This window comes from Fundulus heteroclitus, unplaced genomic scaffold (assembly GCF_011125445.2).
Source record: "Fundulus heteroclitus isolate FHET01 unplaced genomic scaffold, MU-UCD_Fhet_4.1 scaffold_55, whole genome shotgun sequence".
Classification (NCBI taxonomy): Eukaryota; Metazoa; Chordata; class Actinopteri; order Cyprinodontiformes; family Fundulidae; genus Fundulus; species Fundulus heteroclitus.
The window spans coordinates 56931-79569 of record NW_023396978.1 but is presented as its reverse complement, the minus strand read 5'-3'; the positions used below and the strand labels follow the sequence as shown (position 1 = coordinate 79569).

The 22639-nt window shown below is 38.7% G+C and overlaps 3 protein-coding genes across 7 annotated transcripts in view; 1 reads left to right on the top strand and 2 right to left on the bottom strand.

The window, feature by feature from the left end:
- Positions 1–467: 467 nt before the first annotated feature.
- Positions 468–10916, bottom strand: slc66a3 (solute carrier family 66 member 3). The gene is made up of 7 exons (XM_012861548.3): positions 10651–10916; positions 8514–8596; positions 6539–6608; positions 6369–6426; positions 5920–6040; positions 4099–4140; positions 468–1928 (listed from the first exon to the last, which is right to left on the bottom strand). Exons 1-7 carry the CDS (start codon positions 10794–10796, stop codon positions 1822–1824), a joined length of 627 nt encoding a protein of 208 aa, XP_012717002.2. The 5' UTR covers positions 10797–10916; the 3' UTR covers positions 468–1821.
- A 2703-nt stretch (positions 10917–13619) lies between these two features.
- On the bottom strand, positions 13620–14812 carry cunh2orf50 (chromosome unknown C2orf50 homolog). The gene is made up of 3 exons (XM_036132849.1): positions 14548–14812; positions 14346–14388; positions 13620–14176 (listed from the first exon to the last, which is right to left on the bottom strand). The coding sequence occupies exons 1-3, from the start codon at positions 14655–14657 to the stop codon at positions 14000–14002; spliced, it is 330 nt and encodes a 109-aa protein (XP_035988742.1). The 5' UTR covers positions 14658–14812; the 3' UTR covers positions 13620–13999.
- A 508-nt stretch (positions 14813–15320) lies between these two features.
- Positions 15321–22639, top strand: part of LOC105925585 (CAP-Gly domain-containing linker protein 4) — a 45315-nt gene continuing 37996 nt past the window's right edge. For 2 of the 5 annotated variants that reach the window (XM_036132846.1, XM_036132844.1), the window contains exons 1-3: positions 15333–15453; positions 22042–22104; positions 22350–22496. In XM_036132846.1, the coding sequence (XP_035988739.1) occupies positions 22065–22104; positions 22350–22496 (187 nt within the window). In that variant the 5' untranslated portion in view covers positions 15333–15453; positions 22042–22064. Of the gene's footprint in view, positions 15454–21785; positions 21923–22041; positions 22105–22349; positions 22497–22639 lie in introns of those variants that run through there. The other 3 variants (XM_036132848.1, XM_036132845.1, XM_036132847.1) reach the window with 3 other exon arrangements.

Below are 22639 nucleotides of genomic sequence, written 5' to 3'. Positions count from 1 at the left end.
CTCTTTTAATTCTTGGTACATATAAAAAATGGATCTGTGCTTTACCAGGTTGTAAAAGTATTCAAATCTATCACCAGATGTACAAATGGCTCCAGGGCAAATCGGCTGTTTCGCAGAACCGTTTCTGACCCCAGCACATAAACGTAAGTATAAAATGAGCTAAAAAATGAGCTAATATGAGCTAGTATAAAATGCTACTAATAAAAGAGGTTCCTAACTAGAGCCAGGCTCCATCACCACATCCACCAGTTTGATGTCTGGACTTTGCTTTGGTCATTGCAGCCCGTTGATTCTTTTCTTCTTCAGCCATTCTGCTGTAGATCGGCTGCTCTGTTTGGGATCATCGTCCCATTAATGACAGTTTGTGGCAAGCTTTGGTACTTTAGTGAACGATGAGTTCATAGTCGGCTCGGACACTACAAAATTAAATCCCATATCATCCCCCAGCTGGTATAAAGTGTCTGTGCTGATATGTTTTTTTTTTTTCCTTCACCAAAAAAAGATGCTGGGAAATATGACCAAACTGGTCATACTCGTTTGGTCATAATTAAGACATTTAAGATGCTGACAAAGACTAGTATTCATTTCATTGGTGCCTTCCTGTTATCTAATGAAGGTCTCGGTCTCTTGCAGATTGAAGAGTTTGCAGATGTCTTTCAACGTTTTGTGGGAAATGTTTTTCTTTCAAATCTCGCTTGGTACCTCACTGTGGGCGCCCAGTCCTCACACTGTTTTCAGAAAACCGGGAATAACCTGGTAACAAAACCTTTCCCATGAAGTTTCTTTTATCTCTGTACTTCCTCTGATGTCGTTTAAAAAAACCTTACTGATACTGAAAATAATTGACCCTTAATTAGTCTTTTGATTAAAATATAACTTAGTTTTTATGACAGAATAGTCATCTGTAGTCATTTTAGTTTTGTCAATAAACCCACTGATACTTTTGTTTTTTTTAAAGAAAATTATGAGATCTGAGGAATGCATTTTTAAGGTGCTGCATCCTTAATGAAAATAATTTTTTTATTAAAAATATTTATCCAGGGATGGAACTGAATTCAGTTTAGATGTTGCAGTAGACCAACAATAATGACCTTTTTTAAAATCTGAAATAACTATTTGGATTCGCCTTTTGAATACCTAAATTATGTGTTGCAGATGTAAAAGCAAAGATTACATTATTTGCTGTTTTCTTTCCATTCATCTTGCCTTTTCACATGCCAAAAGTTTATCTCATAGAATTTCATCTCCCTCAACTATTTTTGAGTTCTTATTAGTTGCCTAAAAATTATTTTGCATAACAGTTTGCCTTTCCGTATGAGATGTTTAGTTTTTGTCTTGTACCAAAAAAAAAGGTTGGCAGATGTAAACTGTAATTAAACCTTTTTGGTACCAAAAGGGACCGACGTTCACTTCTAGGAAGAGTGGCAGTCGATTTAAGGCTTGTGAATAATTTCTTTGTAGAATGGCAGGATAAAAATGGGTTTTGAAAATATATTTTTCCTTTTTAATACTATTGGGCAGCAATGACTGTTTCGCTAAAGCCTCTTTCTCATTGGTGCATCAGGGTCGTAGTCACAGCTTTTCATTTTTGGCCTCGTCTTTGTTTAATGAATACTGAAAGAGTGCAGCCGGAGATTTAAACCATTTTAGAAACTGGTAAAGTCCAGAACATTTTTTTTTTCTGAATTAAAAACCCTATAAGTGAAAGAGGGTGTACTCTCTTTTCATCAGGAATCTAACCGTTACCCTGAACATTGTTTGTGCCTAAGCTGATGCAGCGAGCTCTGCAGCAGAAACCATCCAGGTTGCTCCAGGACTCCATTAGTCATATTTCTTTGAGCTTCTGCCGCTTCTTCTTTGTTGGTAATAGACGACGGTGAGCAGCACCCACAGGTTGAGCAGAGTCATTGCCACAAACCGGACCAGAACTGCAGTAAAACAGGAGATGAATGAAAGTCAGGATTACACGTGATTCAAATAGATTTGCAATTATAAACTGGTTACTGGAAGCTCTAGTAAAAGCGTGCGCTGCATGTCCGATAAGGAGACGCACACTTTATTCTTTTGCCGACGCTTGCAGTTTCAGAAGCTGTTCGAACATCTTGCACAAACGTGACATTTTGCAGATATTGGCCACCCATTTAAATAATTTATTTTAGTGCAGTTTTATTACTCTTTAACACCTTGGCAGCATGTTTTGGTGTTGAGGGAGACACTTGCAAGGAACTACGGCCTTTTCCCCCAGATACTAGCACTGCGCTGCTCTTGAGTTCTGCTACAGCCAAATATAGGTTCATGTTTTGTGTAATATACACTATATGGATGATGTTTTACTCATCCATATCATGGATTTTAGCTTCATAGACTTCTCTAAAGACTTCTTTTGGTCAGATATCTTAAGACAATAAGTGAATATATCTGTCATCCTCTTCCAAGAAGACGGCATTGCTGAGCATCTTCTTAGGCCTCGTCTGTTCCTTTTGTATTTGCTTCCTTAGTTGATTATACAAATTTCTATACTCATACAAATGCATAATGGGTTTTGTCTTAATTTTTTTTGCCTGGAATGGGAGACAATGCTAAGCAAGGCAGGATGTTAATAGATTTTTAATTTAAAAAGTCTACACATTTGATGGAAATTTCCCAATATCTCATTTGGACATTTATAATGTCCAAATAGAAAAGCACAATATAAATCTACAAATGCTATTAAACAGACTGGTAAAAGAAAATAAAAATATTAAGTGAAATTCCCAATTAATAGCGATGCACTGTTCAGATCTTTCTGGACAATTTCTACTCTCCAGTGGTGGTAAATATTTGACCTTCTGATACTGATTTTGCAGTTTCATATATCTCTTTATGAGCTATGACATCAAGAAAAATAAATACAACATTCAGATTCCTAACTTTTTTTTTTTTTTTTACTTTTTTGTGTGACCTTTTTATTTTAGAGGAAGTGTGGGAGAACCGTTGCTCCAAAAATCATTAATTTTGCAGTTTAGCTTCCTGTATTAGCTATTAGCACGGCTATCATTACAAAAAATAGGTTTACAGAATGTGGAGCCATAGCTTGACTTTATAATTTCCTGAACGCTGACAATATTTCCAAATTCAGCAAGGTCAACAAAGATTAAAAGCTCAAATTCATAAAACAGCATGTTTGGTGTACTCTGTTCAGCCTTTCTGTTACTTGCTGAAAGGCTTGTTGACTCTCGCTGCTGGAATAATTTGCAGATGTTTTGCAACATGGTGTAGAAAGAAAAAAATAAATTAAAAATTCCTTTTTAAATAGTTACATTCATCTCTACTTTCTGTCTTGATTTAAAATATCTCACTGATACAGGACAATTACTAACATTTGAGTATTTCCTCCATAATAGCATCCAATAGCATGTTAACAATAGCATTGTTAGCAGAACCTGGTGATGCTTGCTATGAATACCAGGAAAAAGATCAGATGTTGTATTTTCCACTAACTGGTTGCGCTTCTCAGCCAACTTCGCGCTGCAGCTCTAGTAGTGGGTGTAGCTTTTATCTAAAGTGCTAAAGGACTAAAAAATTAGACGAGTTTAATCTATTGCAGGTAAGCTATTAATGTTTACGACTCTCCAACAAACCTCCAGAGAAAATCTAACCAACTTTAAGCTCAACGTAACATGATTATGTTCATCTTTTAAAGTATCTGTGTGACTTATTTAAATTTTTTTTATATATACAGCATAACCAAATATCTTTTTAGATAACAATTTTCAGAGAGAAAATGAATAAAAACTTTTTTTGTTAATATAAATCCATACCTAACAGCACTTTAACTTGGTGATGAACATTTAAGAAATGTCAGAAAATGTAAAAAAAATAAAAATAATAATCCTTCAAAAACACAGGCTCATGTGTGAAATCCAAGAGTTCAGGGACTAATGAACTGATTCTCATAATCCACTCTCGTCTCCATTAAACACCGAGGCATCCAGAACAGCCTTTTTATGAGATTCCCCTCTCTCAGAGCGCGCCACGTTCCACATCACTACAGCGATGGAAGACATTTAGAGCAGAAAATGAACGGTTCCTGCCGTGTGTCGTTCTGCGCCGACTTACCCTGCATGTCTCCGGTCGTCACTGTGGTGGTGTAAATCCGCGCTGGAACAAAGGGGAAGCTGAGTTAATGACATGCACATTATCCAACACGCTCGCTCATATTTAATTAATGAAGTGTTGAATTGCAGATTTACTAAAACGTGTAGCAAATTGAAGAGGGATTAGTATCCATATTCATGACCTGAAAGTGATTTAAGTGGAAGAATCAGTTGAAACTGATGAGCTATTTAAGATAATTACATTTATTGAGTTAGAAATTACGCAACTGTAATTTAAAAAGTGGAAATCGGATGTCGGTTCATTTATTGTATCTTGTAATTTTGTTGTTTGGGTTAACGGCTACTATTTTAGTTATTTTAACTCATTCCACCAGTTTATTATATCCCAATATAAATAGGAGACAGGGGGATTGTGCCCTCGGATCTTGTTTGCAATTTAGGCAGAGGTGTCTGTATTCAACTGGACAAAAAAAAGCTGCTGTATGCAAGTAGAGAAATGATGAGTGGAAGGGAACAGTGTGGGTAAAAATAAGGTACGCAAGCAACAGCGATAACCGCAAGTATACGAGGAAGTAACCTAAAGCTCATTTGGGAGTATGGGAGAGATTCACAAGGTGAGGACTGCTTCTAGAGCCATCACACTGGTTTATCCAGGAAATAAATACCCCATATTACTGGGAATGCACCTTTTAAATTTGAGCCCTCGCTTGGAAATAATCTTGGATCTGTAACAGATTTGAATTCTATATCAAAAGATTAAGGATTGTGTTATCCTCTTACATATTCCACCAGCAGAAGGCCCCACAGAATATTATAAATGTGGTTGATTAGTAGAAAGAGCTTGCATAGTCTTTGTCCTACACTTGTTTGAAACAGTCATACGATTATAGAAAGGTGTTCGGAAGAATTTCCAGAGACTTTGACCAAGTAAGGACTGCCCTAGTAAGGAAAATTCTTTGTGCTTACTGTAATGTGGGGTAAAAATATTGATTATTTTCCACTTTAATGCTTCCCTTTTACACTGTTATAGATGTGTAATTAAAAATATGATCAGTAATGTATTGGTCTCCCAACTAAGTCATATTATTGCTTAAATTTACACAATTCTTGGTTATTTTATTGACTCAAGAAACTTTGACAGCAAAAGTGAAACTGATTGGATCTTAGTGGCTGGTTTACAAATTTCTCAACAACCTGAAAGAGCTGAATGCCCCTTTAGCATATACTAAGCTATATTAATTTTCATACTGCAGGGAGTTTCAGAATATCTTACCACAACTTATTTAGAATCAACACGGAAACTAGCATTTCATCTGAAGATTGTAAGGAGAGTCAACAGTTCAGATTCAGATTCCATCTACTCATATCCTGAGATCCCAATCAGAAGTGGACTTGGAGTAACATTACAAATGTCACCTTAATTAGCCAGTGAATGATGGATTCTGTTTGCTTTAAACACTTTCTTTAGATGTCAGACTTTTTTTTTTTACATTCCCAAAATACTGTAATAGGGTAATTTCATTTTCCACTAATCGCTCCAATAAAGAAAGATTCAAAGTTTGACAATACCAATAAGTATCTCAACTTACAGCTAATTGTGGAATATTTTAAAGCCTTCTGAATATCTTAATGTTAAATTATTACAAAACAAAATGATTCATATAAGAAAGACTGACATGAACTAAAATGTGCTCAGACAGAACTTGTGCTTTTTTTATTTATAGTGCAGTCCTACTTAATATTGGTTAAAAGCTAATTTTGAGGAAGGCAGGCTTCTCTATACGCCAAAGCCGCTGCAAAAGAGGTTCCCTCAGACACTCACCTATACACGTGTAGGTACCCATGGCCCAGGTGAGGGCGCTAACTTGTCCAGCATCCTTGGAGCTCCACATGCACTGCAGCTGGGCGAGCTTACTGGCCGCACTAATAAACGTGCACAGGCTCTGAGGACATTGAAGGTCACATTACACTGTTATACCGTGACGGATTGAACACTGCAGGTGAGCTGGATTACAAACAGTAAAAAGTTACTTTCTGTGCTAACATCTCAAACTAAGTGGCAGGGCTGCTGCTGCTTCACCTATCTAAATGCAAAAATGCCTACAGACATGTTCATCCCATTAAGCAAGCGGGTCTGGATGTGTTTCAGCGAGAGAGAAATGAGCTCTGGGTGAGTTTCTTCTCAAGCCTCCACATCATTACTCCTGACTGATGACATGCCAACTCTTTACCGTGGGACAATGTGTGGCTTATTTGAAACTGATGCATTACCATGGCCAGATCTATGATCCACCTCTCCACAGTGAGGAGCCTCCAGCCTCCGACCAACCTGAGCACGCACCGTTAAGGCAAAGCACAAGACGCTGCCAGGGGATCATTGATTTCCTTCAGCACCAAATGAGCAGTTTCACAGCTATTACCGCCACAGAGGCAAAGGATACAGCAAGGCGTAGACGAGGCTCAGCCGCAGGCTGCCGTTGTAGTGAAGAATCAGGAGCAGAAGAATGACATCTGATGACACACAGAGCAGGTTATAAACATGCACCACTTCAGGCTGGGTTAGAACTTCATTTCAAGGCCCACTGACGTACAGCTGATTCAGGAGCTATTCAGACTTTTCTCCATTTTATATTTTTCAAAAGTTTGAGCTTCCTGCAAGTTTTCTCTAATCCGCACAGGTTCAGCATTTTAAATTCATGCTCAAACATTCATTCACATACACACCAGCAAAGATTTGAAACAAAAATGTTACCACATAGCATTTGTAGCTCTTAATTCTGAGTGGATTTCTGACCACTGTTCTTGGCACAATCGGTAGAGTTCATTTAATTTTTGCGCTTTACTGACACGGACCTGAATTTTAAACATATTCTGTAAATCTCTTATTGCAGTGCATTCAGGATCAGCTTTAACCAACCCGAAACCAGTTTGGATGCATTATGTCAGTTTTAACTAGTTGAAAAATTTGGAAGTAGGATTCCTCCCTCATCATTAATATATACTATATGCATTATTATTCTATGCACATAGATCAGGCCCACAGTATGATGCTGCCACCATGCTTTGACAGTTTGTAGTTTATTCTTTTTGAATCTTTCAAAAAATACATACTTACATTGTGGTCAATCTGTATCTGACCATTAAACCTTTCTACTGAAGGCATCTGTCTGGTCCATGTGGACAGCTGCAAATTTCAGTAGATGTGATTTAAAACTTCTTTCTTTGCACCCTCTTGGGTCATTGTGATTTACAACCCTGATCCCCCGACGGTTGTTCCTGGACACCCTGATCAGTTTCCTTTCATTTTAAGGATACAGTGGACACATCTGGCACATCTACAGTACCTACGTCACACTGGCAAAGAGGAACTACCAGCTACGTTCAATCATGATCATGAATCAGACGTTCATGAGTTAGTTATATTCAGCACCACCTTTGAAACACCTTGTGTGAATCAATGTCTATATTGTAGTGGGTCTCATCTCCAACGAGTCCCACTACAGGGATGAGGTCAGAAATGTCACACAGTGGTGCTCCAGGAACAACCTGATCCTGAAGGAGGAAATAATAGACCACAGGAGGTCCAGGAGGACTGAACACGCTCCTCTCTACATACAGGGGGAGGTGGTGGAGCGCGTGGACAGCATTACATTCCTGGGCATTCGCATCTCCAGCGACCTCTCCTGGACTCTGGTGAGGAAGGCCCAACAATGGCTCTTCTTCCTCAGGAAACTGAAAAGGTCTGGACTTTCCACTAAACTGCTAAAGAACTTCTATAGAGCTACCATAGAGAGCGTTTTATGTATCAGCATGACCGGATGGTATGGGAGCTGCACAGTCCAGGAGAGGAAGGACCTAGCACGGGTGGTGAGAACAGCGCAGGGGATTGTGGGATGCTGTGTGCAGCTTCTTCCCCAGAGCTGTGAGGGCAATCGCCCCCTGATGGGAGACTGCAGTTCAACACTTTAAAATCACCCCCACTGTTACAAGCCCACCATACGTTACAATCACCTTAATGTTACTGCCTACTTGCAAACTATAATCTCAGAATATCTAAATGCACATTTCTGTAAATGGTTAAAGGTCTCAATTAATTATGGCATTGATGCAAAGTTGAATTTGTGAGTTATTGTCGCTCACTTATGTACAGTAATTACTTCACTTTCTTTTGCTCAGATTTTATTTAATACACTAGATTTTCTGCTTGAGCTGGTAAGGTTTTATTACCATATATCTACATTTAAAAAATTGTCAGTTAACAAAAAATTCCCAGAAACTTAACCATGTTAATACTGTGACACTTTAGGTTTTTTAATATGGACAGTCATAATCATGATAAATAATAAAATAATGAGAATATTCAATACTCCTTTATTCAATAACTTACTTGTTATGCGATATTATTTGTTAACTAACCTTGAGCAATGAGGATTGGATATTCCAGGTATGTCGGGGGTGGGTAGTCGTAGTACATCTGGTAAGTTACAAAAATGATGAATCTAAAAAGAATAAAATGTCAGGTTATTAAATTTTATCAATTGAGATTTATTTTTTTAAACTGTCCAAACAGGAACCCCATCACCAGATCAACTGTTTACATGTACAGGTGCAAGATGTAGAGTATTTAGATGCATAATAATTTGGGTGGTTTGTGACAGAACTGGATTCAGACTGGAAGATGAATCTGAAAGGTTGAGTTGAGGAAAAAAAAAAACAACAGCAGTAACTTCCATTTAAAGCCCCTGCCCACATCAGGTACTTCCCTATAGCATCAATGACAAAAAATATGTTTAAAACACTGTTACTGGAAACATTTCTATATTTTAAAAGGACCATCAAAAAGTGATTTTCTTTCAAACCGCTCGTTAGACTGTATACAAACCTTCTTTTTTAAAGCATTACATTTTTTTTTTCCTGAGACGTTTTCTTTTTTCAGTGATGCAATCTTGATTTTACTGTTGATAGCTTGAAATACCCATATGTCGTGCACAATGATCCACATCCGTTGAACCTTTCTCACATTTTGTCATGTTACAGCTACAGACTTCAATGTATCTTATGTGGAATTACTGTGACAGACCAACACAGGGAAGGAAAATGGTGGTTTTGAATCAACTCTAATATATATGAAAAGTGTGGCATGCGTTTGTATTCAGCCTTGCTGAGTTGATAAGCCGCAATTACAGCTGAAAGTGTTTTGGGGAGTGTCTGTGCTAGAGCTGGGTAAATATAACATTGTTGCAGTATAACTGCAATATTCGTGTTGCAAACGACTGCTTAGCATGCTAAATATTTTTAATACTATATTCCAAGTGTGACACATTCAGATCTTTTGCATGGCAATGGTATATTCCAGCTGTTTGATGGAGTCTCATTGCAGTAGGTGCCCACAACCTGACACATAAAGGTACCTAAGATGCTGGAGAGAGCTAGAAGCACTGCAATGACAGATGACAAAGACTGAGGAAAAACACATTTTCATCACAATATTTAATATTATTGTCACATCATTTTCTAACATCTTGTACGCATAGTCTACAGGCTTTGCACTACTAGAGTAGGAATTTGTCACTGATTCTTTTGTGTGCTGCTGTAGATTCTCAGTCATCCAGGAAATGACAATCCTAAATTATACTAAGCAGAAAACAACCGGACGTCTTTTCTTGCGTCTTTGAAGACGTTTCACCTCTCATCCAAAACGGCCTCTTCATTTCTGCACATGGGTTGGATGTCACATGCTGCTCTAAGTTGCAGTCAGCGCAATCACACTAATTGGGCCATTAAAGTCCCAAATGGGGTAACTAGGACACAGGAGTCACTGGTTCTATTCTTAATTATTTGACCCAAACATTGAGCGCTGTCAGCTTGGATGGAGAGCATCTCTCACCTGCAGTTTTCAATTCTTGCCACAGTTTCTAAATTGGATTTACATCTGGACTGTGACTCAGACAAACACATTTATATACGTTGATCTAAAACCTTTCTAATGTAGCTCTGGCTGCATCTTTAGAGTTGTTGTCCTACTGGACAGTAAACTTTTACTCCACAGTCGTCCGGTCATGAATATAAAACAGCTCGCTACATTTTTATTTCAAAATGTTTGCAGCCTTTTAGGATCTTCGCAGTCGTATGCACAGGCTTAGTGTCCCAGCAGGATGCTGTGTATTTGTGCCTCTCCAGTGAGGGCAGGGCATACTGGTTTTTCTGCTTCACACGGTCTGATGTTTATCCCCTCAAATCCAACAGAGGGCAGATGTGAGATCCGTCAGCGCACTGATTCAAAAAAAACATCTACAATTCTGGCCTGTTTACCCATATGTAAATACGCTTCACTTTCATTTATATTCAACTTTCATTTGCTTTGAAACCATCTAGGCCTGGAAAAGAGAAAAAGTGTTATCCTTTCTGTGCACAAGTGCACGGTTATAGGAACAGGAAGACCTCAGATCAAAAGCTGCCACCTCCTGTCTGTCACCGTTCATCTTCCTCCGCCTGAAAAGCAGTCATGATAAGGGAGCGTCAGACCCCCCCACCCCCCAGCAGGGCACCTTACCCGGTGAGCTCCAGCAGCACACTGTTGAGGCTGATCCCTGATGGACTTTTGGCTCTCACCAGCGCGAAGATCTGCGGGAACTTCAGCACCATGCACACGAACAGCGTGCTGAAGTTGGCGACGTGCAGCAGCGTGTCGGACTGCATGCTGCCGAGAGCTGGACCTTCAGATCTCCCTTTAATCACTTTTATAGTTTATATAACTAATACTAGCCTCCAGATGCTGCTGTGACGCAAACGCTGTTAAGCCACTTGTACTCTGATAGGAAGTCCGGTGTAGATATTAAAAAAATAATAGTCGAAATTAATCTGTTACGCTGCCTAAGCTTTTGTAGCTGTGAGTCATCAAACCCTATGAATAAAGTAGACGTTATCAGAATATATTTCTCCACATATACACATGTATTGCCCAATAAAATAAAAATAAATTGCACGCATGCTTTTAGTTTGAAAAGAATGCATTTGACATCCTTTGATATCATGTAAACATGACAGTTTCCTGTCAGCCGGCGTCATTTCTTATTTCCGCATTCAAGCTCTGAAAGCTGATTGGCTCTGAGCCAACCACAGGATTTCAAATTATGAACGCGACTTAATTTTCAATTTTATAAAATAATTTGACAGCTAGATTCTACTGAATACGGTGTGTGTTTATGTGTCAGTAATTATTACAACGCAGCTAAGGTTGCTAATATTATGAAATCATGTTTTATATTCATCCTATTGATTTTATTCAGTAGTTAGTTTCAGTAACGCTTTTAAACAATTATTTCCCTGATCTGCACTGTTATTGTAAAATATGCAATAATGTGGAATACGCTGTTGACATTTGCAGACCTGTGCATCAGTCTTGAGTCTTTATTTTTTATTTATTTATTTAAGAAATCCACACATACACTGTTAGATAATTTCAAAGTGGTCTCAGTCAAAAAAACTTCCTGTTTTTTTATTTAAAAAATTACATTTACTCACTTGTGTTTGCATTGCTGTGCATCAGTCATCCTTTATTTCTGTTGTCCTTTTTCTGTTGTTTCAAGAAATCCATATGTTCCTTCATAACTATTTACGGCTAATTATTGTTTATATTCTAATAAAGTGTTTAATTGTGATTTGCACTAATTTGGTCTGATTTTTTTTTTCATTCAAATAAGTTATATTTTAAAGATGTCCTTAATGATCCTTAAGGATATCCTTAATGGGTTTCAAGATTTTGTTTACTTGCTTATCTACTTGTAATCGTGCCTGTGTAGGCAATGTTTTTTTTCTAGACATTTCTTTGTTTCCATTCTGCAAATTAATACTGAGGCATCTGATTTGAGTTTGATCCCATTCAATAATGAAGAGGAGACTTGAACTTTAAAACAAAACAGTTCGAACATAGACTCAACAAAGAGATTCCCACAGTGCTTTAGGATAAAAACCAGTGCCCATATTCTAAGAATCATAAGACTAAAAGTAGTTCTTGGTGACATTTTAAGAAAAAAATCGTAGAATTTTACCTTGGTAAGAAAAGTTATTCACATAGCATCTTAGGCCTTAAGAGAGCTCCTAAAGTGAAATAATGAAACCAGCAAGGTGAGTAAACATAAGCAAATCAAAACATAATTCAGATGTAAATAAGGTGCGTTCAAATATTTTGATGCTGTGTGACAATTCTTTAACTTTGCTAAATTTCCTTGGTTATAATTGGTTAATGTCTCTCCTTTGATTACTTGGAGCACTAGGAGTGTTTCTTCTCTTGTACTATCAACCAATCACAGCATCACAACTAGCAATGGTGTCAACCACTCCTCACCAAGATAAACATTTCTGTCGTCTTCTTACTCAGAGTCGCTCTCAGCAAATATCTGAATCAGTCTTAAGCTAAGACTGATTCAGCTTTGTAAGAGGACTGAGAATCTTTATGAATATGGGCACAGATGTCTTTTTTGGATAATCCCTTTGAGTTTGGGAGTAATAATCTAATTATCTGAAATTGATAGTAAACTAGTGAACAAAAAAAGAAGCACCAAAAACTAAAGAAAAACTTTGAAAGGCTTTTAAAAAAGTCTGAACAACCAGATAAGTCAATATTTTAGCAGTGTACGTTTTTAACAACTCATTATCTCTATGGGCCAAAGCAAACAAAATCACAGTTTTTTCTAATATGAGGACAAACATTTTTCTTTTAAATTCAAACAAAAGCCACACAAAGCTGCTCTTTTCCTAAAACAATCCCATTGGAAATATCACAAGTAAAATATCAAAGGCATTCAGGAAGTACAAGCTCACCCACGAGAATAGGATTTGCATGCAATAAATTCACCAACAGCGTCGTTTTAACTTTTTTACATATATAACCACAAACAGCAGTGCATGTTTTGTCATAGGCCAGCAAAAATCTGTACATCACCTTAGTGGAAAGCAAATACACATGGCTTAACATTTTTTTCACTACAGCACCATGAAAAGTGACGTGTGAATTTTGCATTCAGCCTCTAATACAGTGATACCTCCATATAAAAGTCAGTCCAGTCAATTCAGTGCAAGACGTGTGTAATTTATCCCAGCTGTTCTGTAAAGGTCTCATAGTCTGGTTGGAGAACAACAGGGAGTAGGCAGCACCATGTAGAACATCCCAAACTTCAGCATCATAGTGGGAATGTTTTTTCAGAAAGGGAAGATGGATGGATAGCAATCTTTGTAGGAAACCTGTTACCAGCCGAGCAAAAGCATTGGCCCCTAGATGAGCACAATTCAGAGAGACATGCCCTAATAGATTTGCAGCTGTGATTGGACTGAAAGAAAAGCTGTGTGTAGATTGATGTCGCTCTTAGGGGATTTGTATTCATAAAAAAAAAACTTTCAAAATCCTAATTTATTTTCCTTATTCTTCACAATTATGGATTGATTTATCACATAAAATTTCAATAAACTGTTTAATTTAGTGGTTGCAATGTGCAGAAATGTGCAAACACAGGGGTTTACAGACTTGGATTTCGTCTTATTCGCTTGTTTTCTTGGATTCCCTGTCGAACGTGTAGTCCTTCAGCAGCGAGTAGACGGGGTGAGACAACCTTTCACTCCTCCGAGTTAGCTCAGGTATCTGTGTAACCGCTCCACAGAGCTCAAATGACATGAACCTGATCTGTTTGTGTCCTATTTAATGAGTCTGGAGTGGCTTTCCTTTTTAAAATTCCTGATCCAGGTCTCCCTCTCCATGCATGAAGTAAATTATCTCAAAAGCTAAAAAGAAATTAACAGGACACAAAATAATTCTTGACTTCTTACTAGCTTTCTCTTTAATTAAACCCAATGCAGCCCCCTGCTTTGGAGACTTGTCCCGGCTTTGACTTGGCTGCATCTCCAGATCAGCCAATTTTCCTGCGTCTGTTGCTTCCGGGCCAGAGAATCAGCCTGTCCCGTCTGACCATCTCCCTCCCCAGAGGCGTGAACTGTCTTGCGCCGTACATCTGATTAGAGGTGTTGGGGAAGAAGTCAGAGAAGACCGAGACGATGGGTAAAGGCTTCTCGTCCCTTGGCCCACCCTGCAAACATCCATGGGGGGGACAAGGGAAGGCAAATTATGCATTGATTGAAAACTGCCACTTATTGTGATGATCATTTATATGCATTTAGTAAAATATCCTCAAATCCTGGTTTTGAAATAAAAGTTTTGAAAATTGCATATGTTTTTTTTTTTTTTTGCCCTCTTACCTGCAGTTTATCAGATTTCAGGAGTAAACCCCAGGTCTCCTCCCTGCGGACCACAGCTTGTTGGTTAAAGGGGTTTTGGTTCCCTTTCAAAATGTAATATTTTTCCCTCACACACACACACACACACACACACACACACACACACACACACACACACACACACACACACACACACACACACACACACACTTTCTCAGCTCACCATTGCAGGGTTTGCTTCCTCTCTTTGGACACCAGATCTTTCCACAGTTCGTCCTGTTTTACGGCATTTTTCCAGTACGCTGCCGTGTCTTCAGGGCCGCAGGAGGACATCTGTGACGGCGACACGGCGGCTATTCAGGCTCGCTAGCTCCGGGTAAAAAGCACCGAAACGGACACAAAATCACGGCCCGTTATGTTTATCCTAACCATGGAAACGGATCTAACGAGCGTCTGACGTCATACGCGCCTGACGTCCTCCTTCTTTATTTGTTTAACTACTACTACTAATAAATAATATTAACTGCATGCAGAATGTTAAAAAGACATTTTTGATCTGTAAAACTGGAAATCTGTTTGCGACTGTGCGCTGGATTTGGACCTGATAAATCACAATGAAGCTGGTGCCGTGGCTCAACAAGTCACCAGTGGACGTGGAAATGTCACATCGGACCGCAAGCAAGTTGGATTCTTGTTCCACGGCTTTCTTCTTTCAAACTCTTGATTTCCGGAAGAAAAAAAATTAGTAGCCTACGCTTTCATCTGAAAAGACGACTTTTGCCCACGGAGCAGTCTGGCGGTTCATAGTTGTAAACCATAATCATCACAATTAAACATAAATGCCGTTCAAAGTGCTTTGCTCTGTATGTAATCTATTTCACTTTTTAGATTAAATAACCTTTTTTTTATGTCATTATGCATTTGTATTTTTTTCTCTCTTAGCCTTCAATTAATTTTATTGCAGAATTTATTGCTTTTATTTCAGCAGCGGAAGTCAACGATTGGAGCTTTTACTCTGAAGGGCCAAATGCCAAAACAGGAACAGCCAGGGCTGATGGGGACTCTAATCCTCCCGCAGTAGCTCTCTGGTCATTTTTACTGATGAACTGACACCGACCGCCAAACCCAGGTAAGGTCAGCGTTTGTATCCGAGTTTATCCGCCATGTTCATAACATTTGAATTAGTCCCTGCTCGACAGGAGCCATTATTGTTCAGAAGACGACCATTCCTGGCTCGCTTTTTGTTGTTCTTAGCTAACAGAAGAGTGCGCAACTTGGACTTTTAACAACTTTTCCTCGCATATTTTCAATGAAAGCATCTGCGTGCCGTGACCAGGTGTTCTCCGGAACACCGTTAGCGTGGAGGCGCGGTGTGTCCCGGTAGCGGTCGAGCCGCCAGCCGGCTGCGGACGCAAAGCTAACAGGCTTAGCCGGACAGGAGGCAAACTTGAGGAGCAGTGGGTTCCTCGGCGTTTAGAGCCGCAGATAAAGGTCACTCTTGAGGAGGCTGGCCTGTTCAGGTCCTGATGCTGTGTCGGCTGACGTCACGTTTATTGAGCAGATGTTATAAAACGCCAGAAGAAAAGCCTACAGAGCCTCAGTGTCTGATAACGGGCTGTCTCAGGTGTTACGACATTAATCTGGATCAGCGGGATGTCCACAGGTGTTCTCCGCCGTCCCAGCTGATTGGACCTGCTCAGACAGGAAGGGGCCAGGTGTGGGCGTGTTTAAATGAGAGCTTTTCCAGTCAAAGGGCTTTTTACATTAGAGCCACATTCACCCAATGGCACCGACATGCATACGCAGATTGGTGTAGGGATGTGATTTGCCGAGGGAAGCTGGGAATCGAACCCGCAACCTTCCGATTGCACTACCACTACTCGTCCTGCAACTTTTAGATGGGTCCCTGTTCCTTCACACCCAATGAAACGACTGGCTCGTTACCAGGCCTCTGCAGAGCTCAGTAGGTGGTTGATGGAGGTATGTTGGAGCGAGCTTTAAAGTTACAGAAACAGTTTCTTCCTGGGTCTTAGGTCAGTGTCAGGAATCGACTTGTCTCCACCTTTTTAACCAAGACAACAGCAAGAGAATAGAGATCCACTATAAGTCTTGTTCATCTTTAAGTACAGCTTGCAGATGCCACGCTGTTTGTTGCACGAACAGCGTGGAAACGTCTAACCTTACTAATGTTGATGGGCTGAATTCAGAGGTCAAGAAGGCAATACGCTGAGAGCAACGCAAACTAAACTATTGGGATCTTCCAAAAGCCGTGTAATCAAATTTCTCATATTGTTTTAAAGCGTTGCAGTGTTGGTGTTTTAAATCCTGATTTTGAAGAAAGGCATTACTCTGGTTTGTAGCAAAAATAGATATTTTAGTAATCCTAACTGACCTAAATCAGGAAAACTCTAGTCTGCATTAATGTCAAGGCATTATTTTTTATAGTGTATGTAAATATCAAAAAATTATAATGTAGAAAATATAATTTTCTTTAGTGCTGTATCAAGTGGGGGTTGATCTAAAGCAGGGGTTGGTGACCTTCATCGTCCAAAGAGCCATTTCCCTCAGTCCAGCTAAGTAAGTCATTTAGTCACATATGTGACATGACCTTTAACAATTAGACAGCTTTTGATTTTTTTGTTAATATCTATAGAAAATCTGGGGTCATTTAATAAAAAAAACCCATTTTACTTCTATTTTTAGCTTTTTTTCCCCCAGTGTCCTGTCTGGCAATGTGGCAATAAGAATTGATATCTTAATGCCAAATAGAGCTCGACAGATTTTATTTTCACAAGTGGAGCAAACAGCTTTCGCCATAGTGCTCCGCTTGATTTATGCATGTAAATAGCTTTATTGTGATTCCTGCGGGGAGAATTTCAGATTATGTGGACATTACAATGGGAAAGTAGGAGAGTAAAGGAAGAACAAGAAGAGGAAAAAAAGAAAGAGAAGAGGTGAAAGAAAGAAGAGATAAAAGGGAAAGAATGATAAAACTTATTCAATCTGCTTCATCACCTGGAAAGAGAGATGCAAAAAGAACAGCACAACCAACAGACATAAAGCAACAGATACAATAGAGTAACACCTTAATACCATTGCAAAATCATATGTTTTATTATTTAAACTGACATGTATAATGTGATACCAGAGAAAATAAAGTAAAAAACATAAATAAATTACGGGCTTTCTGTATAGAAGTGAACACTTAGTATTTTTTTAGCTTTCAAAATAAAGAAAAGGGGATTGTAAAAAGACAATAAGATATATTTTCTTCTATGGGATTTTATGCTTGTGGAAAATGATGTAAAAAAAAACAAACAACATTCTCAACTTAATGATAAGAAAATAGATTTAAAAGTATATTACTGGTACTTTTAGAGTCTGTTGTGGCAACTGTGTAATTATTCAATGCATATTAATTTTTTTAAAAACATAACAAGGTTCTTTATCCTTTTAACCAAAGTTATGAGCCACTATAGAATATCCAAAGAGCCACTTGCTGCTCCAGAGCTGCAGTTAGAAGACCCCCGATCTAAAGAGTTGCCCATAACCGATAATTAGCTGTAGTTATCTTTTTTCTTTTTTTTAGTTCATTTGGCCGACACGTTCTTTACCTTCTGTCCCTTCTTTTGAATAATTCAGCCACTTTCTTGGGGCACATCTCCAGCTAACTGCCTGAAGCAGCAGCTTAGCTAGTTCTCTCTTGGGGCAGATGCATGTCTTGAAAATGTGGGACATGATGTAAATTCCTTAAATTGTAAACAGAAAAAACTACGATTGTTCATACCGGTGCTACAAGGCTGTAACATACTTGTAAATGCTTTAAAGGTAATAGTTTATTTGAGTTAATAGAAAACACAAGACATCAAGGACCTGTGCTTTGATGGATATAAAGTCGATCATATGTGGGATTTGAAACATTTCTCTCTGACAAATAACCAGCATTCATTTTTGGTCAAAATTTGAGGAAATCCGGAAGAAAACAACCGTTTTGTGTTTATACCGGTCACATGGTGGAAGTGTGTTACTGCCGCTCTCACCGCTGGAGCCGAACCAATGTCCAGCGTTTAGTTTGGCCAGCATTGATTTAAAAACAATGACTAATTGAGTCTGGGGGGAAAAATTCATCTATTGTACTTGATAAAATTGTGCATTTTCTTTAAGATGAATTCTCTCTGATGCTTTCTTGTTGGATCTTCCCTTAAAAAACTGTCAGTTTCATTACAAGGGAGGATAATTAATGATAAACACAAATAAAATCGACATTATAGTGTCCTTTTTAACAGTCCTTGAAAAAGTGAAAACATGTTCAAAAATATTAGAATAAAAACAACAAAATTCTAATCAGTATTGCATAGAATACAATTTATGAGGAGGGTATACTTGTTGCAACTTAAATAAATAATATTGTTACATCTCAGAAGAGCTAGAGGACAAACCTAAATTTAAAATTTAGGGGAATCTAACATTTATTGCAGTCCCTTTCTGTTAGGTGTTTATACCTGACTCCCTCTGCCTTTCAATGTCATGTGGTTGAACAGATTTAATCAGAAAAATACGAGAGTGCATGCGTTTGGATCAGACGTGTGACTACTTTCTCAGAAACAACCTTGGTTTCTGCTCTGGTTCTGTCCGCGCCTCGGCCCACTCTTTGTGAGATTGTAAGCCTTCATCAGCGGTTCTGTCTGCTCGGGGAGGTAACTGTGAAGCTGGGAGGCCGTTGATTGCGTCTTATGTCTCGGTGACTCCTCTGACTGATTGCTAAGCAATACCAATAAAGCTGATCTTGTTGGACACCCTGGGTTTTGTTTCAGAATAACCTGTAAACCAAAAACATTTCATTTTGCAGCTGAATCATCAGTACGTTGATCATCAGGCTTTGATTTGGATCAGATTCTCTTCCTTGTTCTGGTTCTGTGTCCCGCTTAGCCAGACTCGGCGTTGCCAGTTTGGCTCTGAGAAGCTTCATTTGGTGCTGATCCACCCCAGGAGGGGGATTTAAGAAAGTGTGTCACATTGCATTAGATATCTGCTGACATATTTTTTTTAAGTCTGTTCTTCATTGTGAAACGAGTCCAAAACACTCAGTAAGACGTCCTTCTGTCTGCAAGCAGAAGTGTGCATTCATTTTAACACTTTAAACAAATGATGAATGAATATTTGGCTTTTTCAAAAGTTTACTGAGTTCTAAACTAGCTGAGGAAGATTCTGTCCATATTTATGTAGTCCCAATATACAAAAAATTATCTCAATGTACTTTATAAGACAAAAACATCCCCTTTATAAACTGATAAAATCAAATTAATCCAGTCATACAAGACACATTCCCATTTCATTATGCACGTTTCTGGTTAATCCTAATTATAATACAATGTGGTAAAACTCTCCTTGTAATGCCAGTCTAAACGTTTTCTATATACGGAAGAGTTCCTGACTTTGCGGCAAACGCTCCTAGAGATCAAGCATGTGGCAACAGTGGAAAGGAATGACCCCCGTTAAACAGGAAGAAGTGAGTTTGAGAAGACAAAGTGTACACCCTGTGATAATTATTCCCTTTGACATTTAGTTGCAGGGTTACCCCCCACCAGCCTAAGCGTTGTTTGTTTTAAATACAATAAAAAAACATACAACAGTAACAGTGACAGCAAATAGTAGGGTTGTCTGAATAATCAATGCCTCGATGTCTGAGAACTACATAAAAAGCTCAATGTAAGGTGAATGTATCTGCCACGGTTCAGTAGTAAAACTCCTGGACAACATAAGCTAATGCTAGCTGTTATTAGCTTGACGGACCCAGGCAGCCCAATTAGCCAGTTTCTGGCATAAACCCTGACTCGTGTTCATAAGGTATTACTCTTGCAAAGGACTGCCTGGATGCAATATTTGGTAGAATATTATATTTCAAGCGTCATCCATATATATATATATATATATATATATATATATATATATATATATATATATATATATATATATATATATATATATATATATATATATATATATCAATGGTTTATTTTGCCTGTTAGGACTCTGCCCTTCTCACACCTCATGTTTACTTTTAGTAGCTGAGATAATGAAGCTCACAGTGTGATGGGGACGCTGCGTCATGTCAGAGAAGCACAAGAGTCAGAAATGTGTTTTAATTGTACTCCACATTATTTTTCTAGCAAAGTACCACAATGACATATTTTGCTGGTGCTGTGCAGCCCTAATTATAAACAGCATTTTCTGATAGGCACACAGTCTGATTCATTTAGCTCAATCTGTCATGATGAAGGCCCTTTCAACCGTCCCAGCCTGAAGAGTGAAAGGTAGGCGTCTGTGGATAAAAAGTCTGATTCTTGAGGTTTCCTAACGCAGCCCAGTAGTTAGCCACTTAGTGTGTTCAGTTGGGGTTTAAAGCTCGGTCATCTACGTGTAAAAACACCCGAATCACATGCTTAAAAATACCACTTGACGGGTATATTTAACTCTGCACTGCAACAATGGATCTAAAAATAAGTAAAATGTTCTTAAAGTTAGTGTATTTATCCTTGATTTGAGTAGGTAAATTAGATGACTTGCCAATGGAATGAGTATTTTGACCCCTAAAATAATATAATTAGACATCCTGCACTTGAAATAAGACGATGGAGATGAATTGTTCCCATTTTAAGTGCAAAAATCTCATTCCATTGGCAAATAGTGTTATTTACCGGCTCAAATCAAGAACAAATACACTAATTTTAAGAACATTTTACTTATTTCTAGTTCTGTTTTTGCAGTGTCTTATCTAGTAAGTTAAAGATGCTAGGCAAGTTGTTAAAAATTATTTAAAACCCCATTAAGGTCTAATGTTGAAATCATAGTAAATCTAACTTAGAAACTGGCATTAACCCTGATTTTTTTTTTTTTTAAAAAGTTGAAGTATTTTTTACCCCAGGTTGGTACTAAACACCTGTTATTGCTGTGATCATGTTCTGAAGGCAAGGAGATACAAACACAAGAGTTGATTTCAACATAGAGAAAATGTAATAAAAGGGATCGAAAAACCTAAAAAATAAAGACAAGTCTGTCTATCACAGAGTAAATAAGGATGGACTCATTTTCTCTATAGCTTCTCTATACCTTTTAATATTCATCAGTAATTTTATAACATTGGTGGCTACTTTAAAAAATAAAATGCCCCATATTTTAGATTTCTGTTGACAATATCCTGTCGTTTTGAAAATTTGTGAATATTCTTTATGTGGATTTACTTAGTTTTCGTGTATGACGTGAAAAATAGTACTGTGGAGAAAAAGGCTTCAGCAGCCTGCGTCCTGGATGTAAGCGGGAATTGGAAAGGCCTTTTATTGGGACGGACAGCCGTAACCATGTCCGTGCCCTCTGCACGGTGTTTACTTGCACTGTCGCCCTACGGTCACATTCTCTGCATTGTGGATCTCATGTCTGGCAAATCAGATGAGTTGGCAGCGAGGTCAGGAGTGCACATGTGAGAGTGAAACTCCATCTTGGGAGATCAGAGGTGAGACCACCGTGGCTCTAAAGTGTGCAGACTGTAAACGGCAGCTGGACCTGGTAGTCAGAGGATCAACGGGGTGTAAAAGGAAAGAGTGAGTTTGTTATTCGAGATCGAAGTGCCAGAAGTTTATTTTTGGAAGGCTTTTGGTTGGATGTTCTGCTCATCTATTGGACCTAGCCTGTGTCTCTTGATTTTTTTATTTTTTTTTAGCTTAGATCAACTGAGGGGCTTTCATGGAGATCACCAAGAAGGGGGATAATGGAGAAGAAAACAGTAAGTGTCGGGCTGTGTGTGGATCTGTGCTTGTAGTTGATTTGTAGCGGAGTTTCTGTTTCCAGCCCTCTGTGTTTCTCCTTCAGCCCCCTGTGTTTAAAAGGTTAGGCTAGCAGTTAAAAAAAAAAAAAAAGTGTGCTTTGTTTAAAAACCTAAGTGGAACAAGTAGAATGTGCTAAAGGTGGTTTTACTGAGAGAAAAGACCTACTTGTGTTCTCAGAATAGACTTTCTAATATTGTTCCAGCCGCGGGCCCTGAAGGGGAGATGACAAAGGAGGATATTTCAGAGCCTGCTGAAGGAGACGATGTCCTGGGCCGCTACACAAGAAATGCTTCCCATCAGCGGACGGTTATCCACCAGGTGGCCTCTGCACCCATGCCTAGTGACTGCGGTGAGGAGCTACACACGCACGTGGTCACACTCAGTACTTTCTGGGAAAAGATAAATGACTTGATGGGTGGAACGTAGAGGTGCTGACTCGAGTCGCATCTTAGGAGTGAATGGCTTCAGGATAGAAACAGTACTGTTAAATTA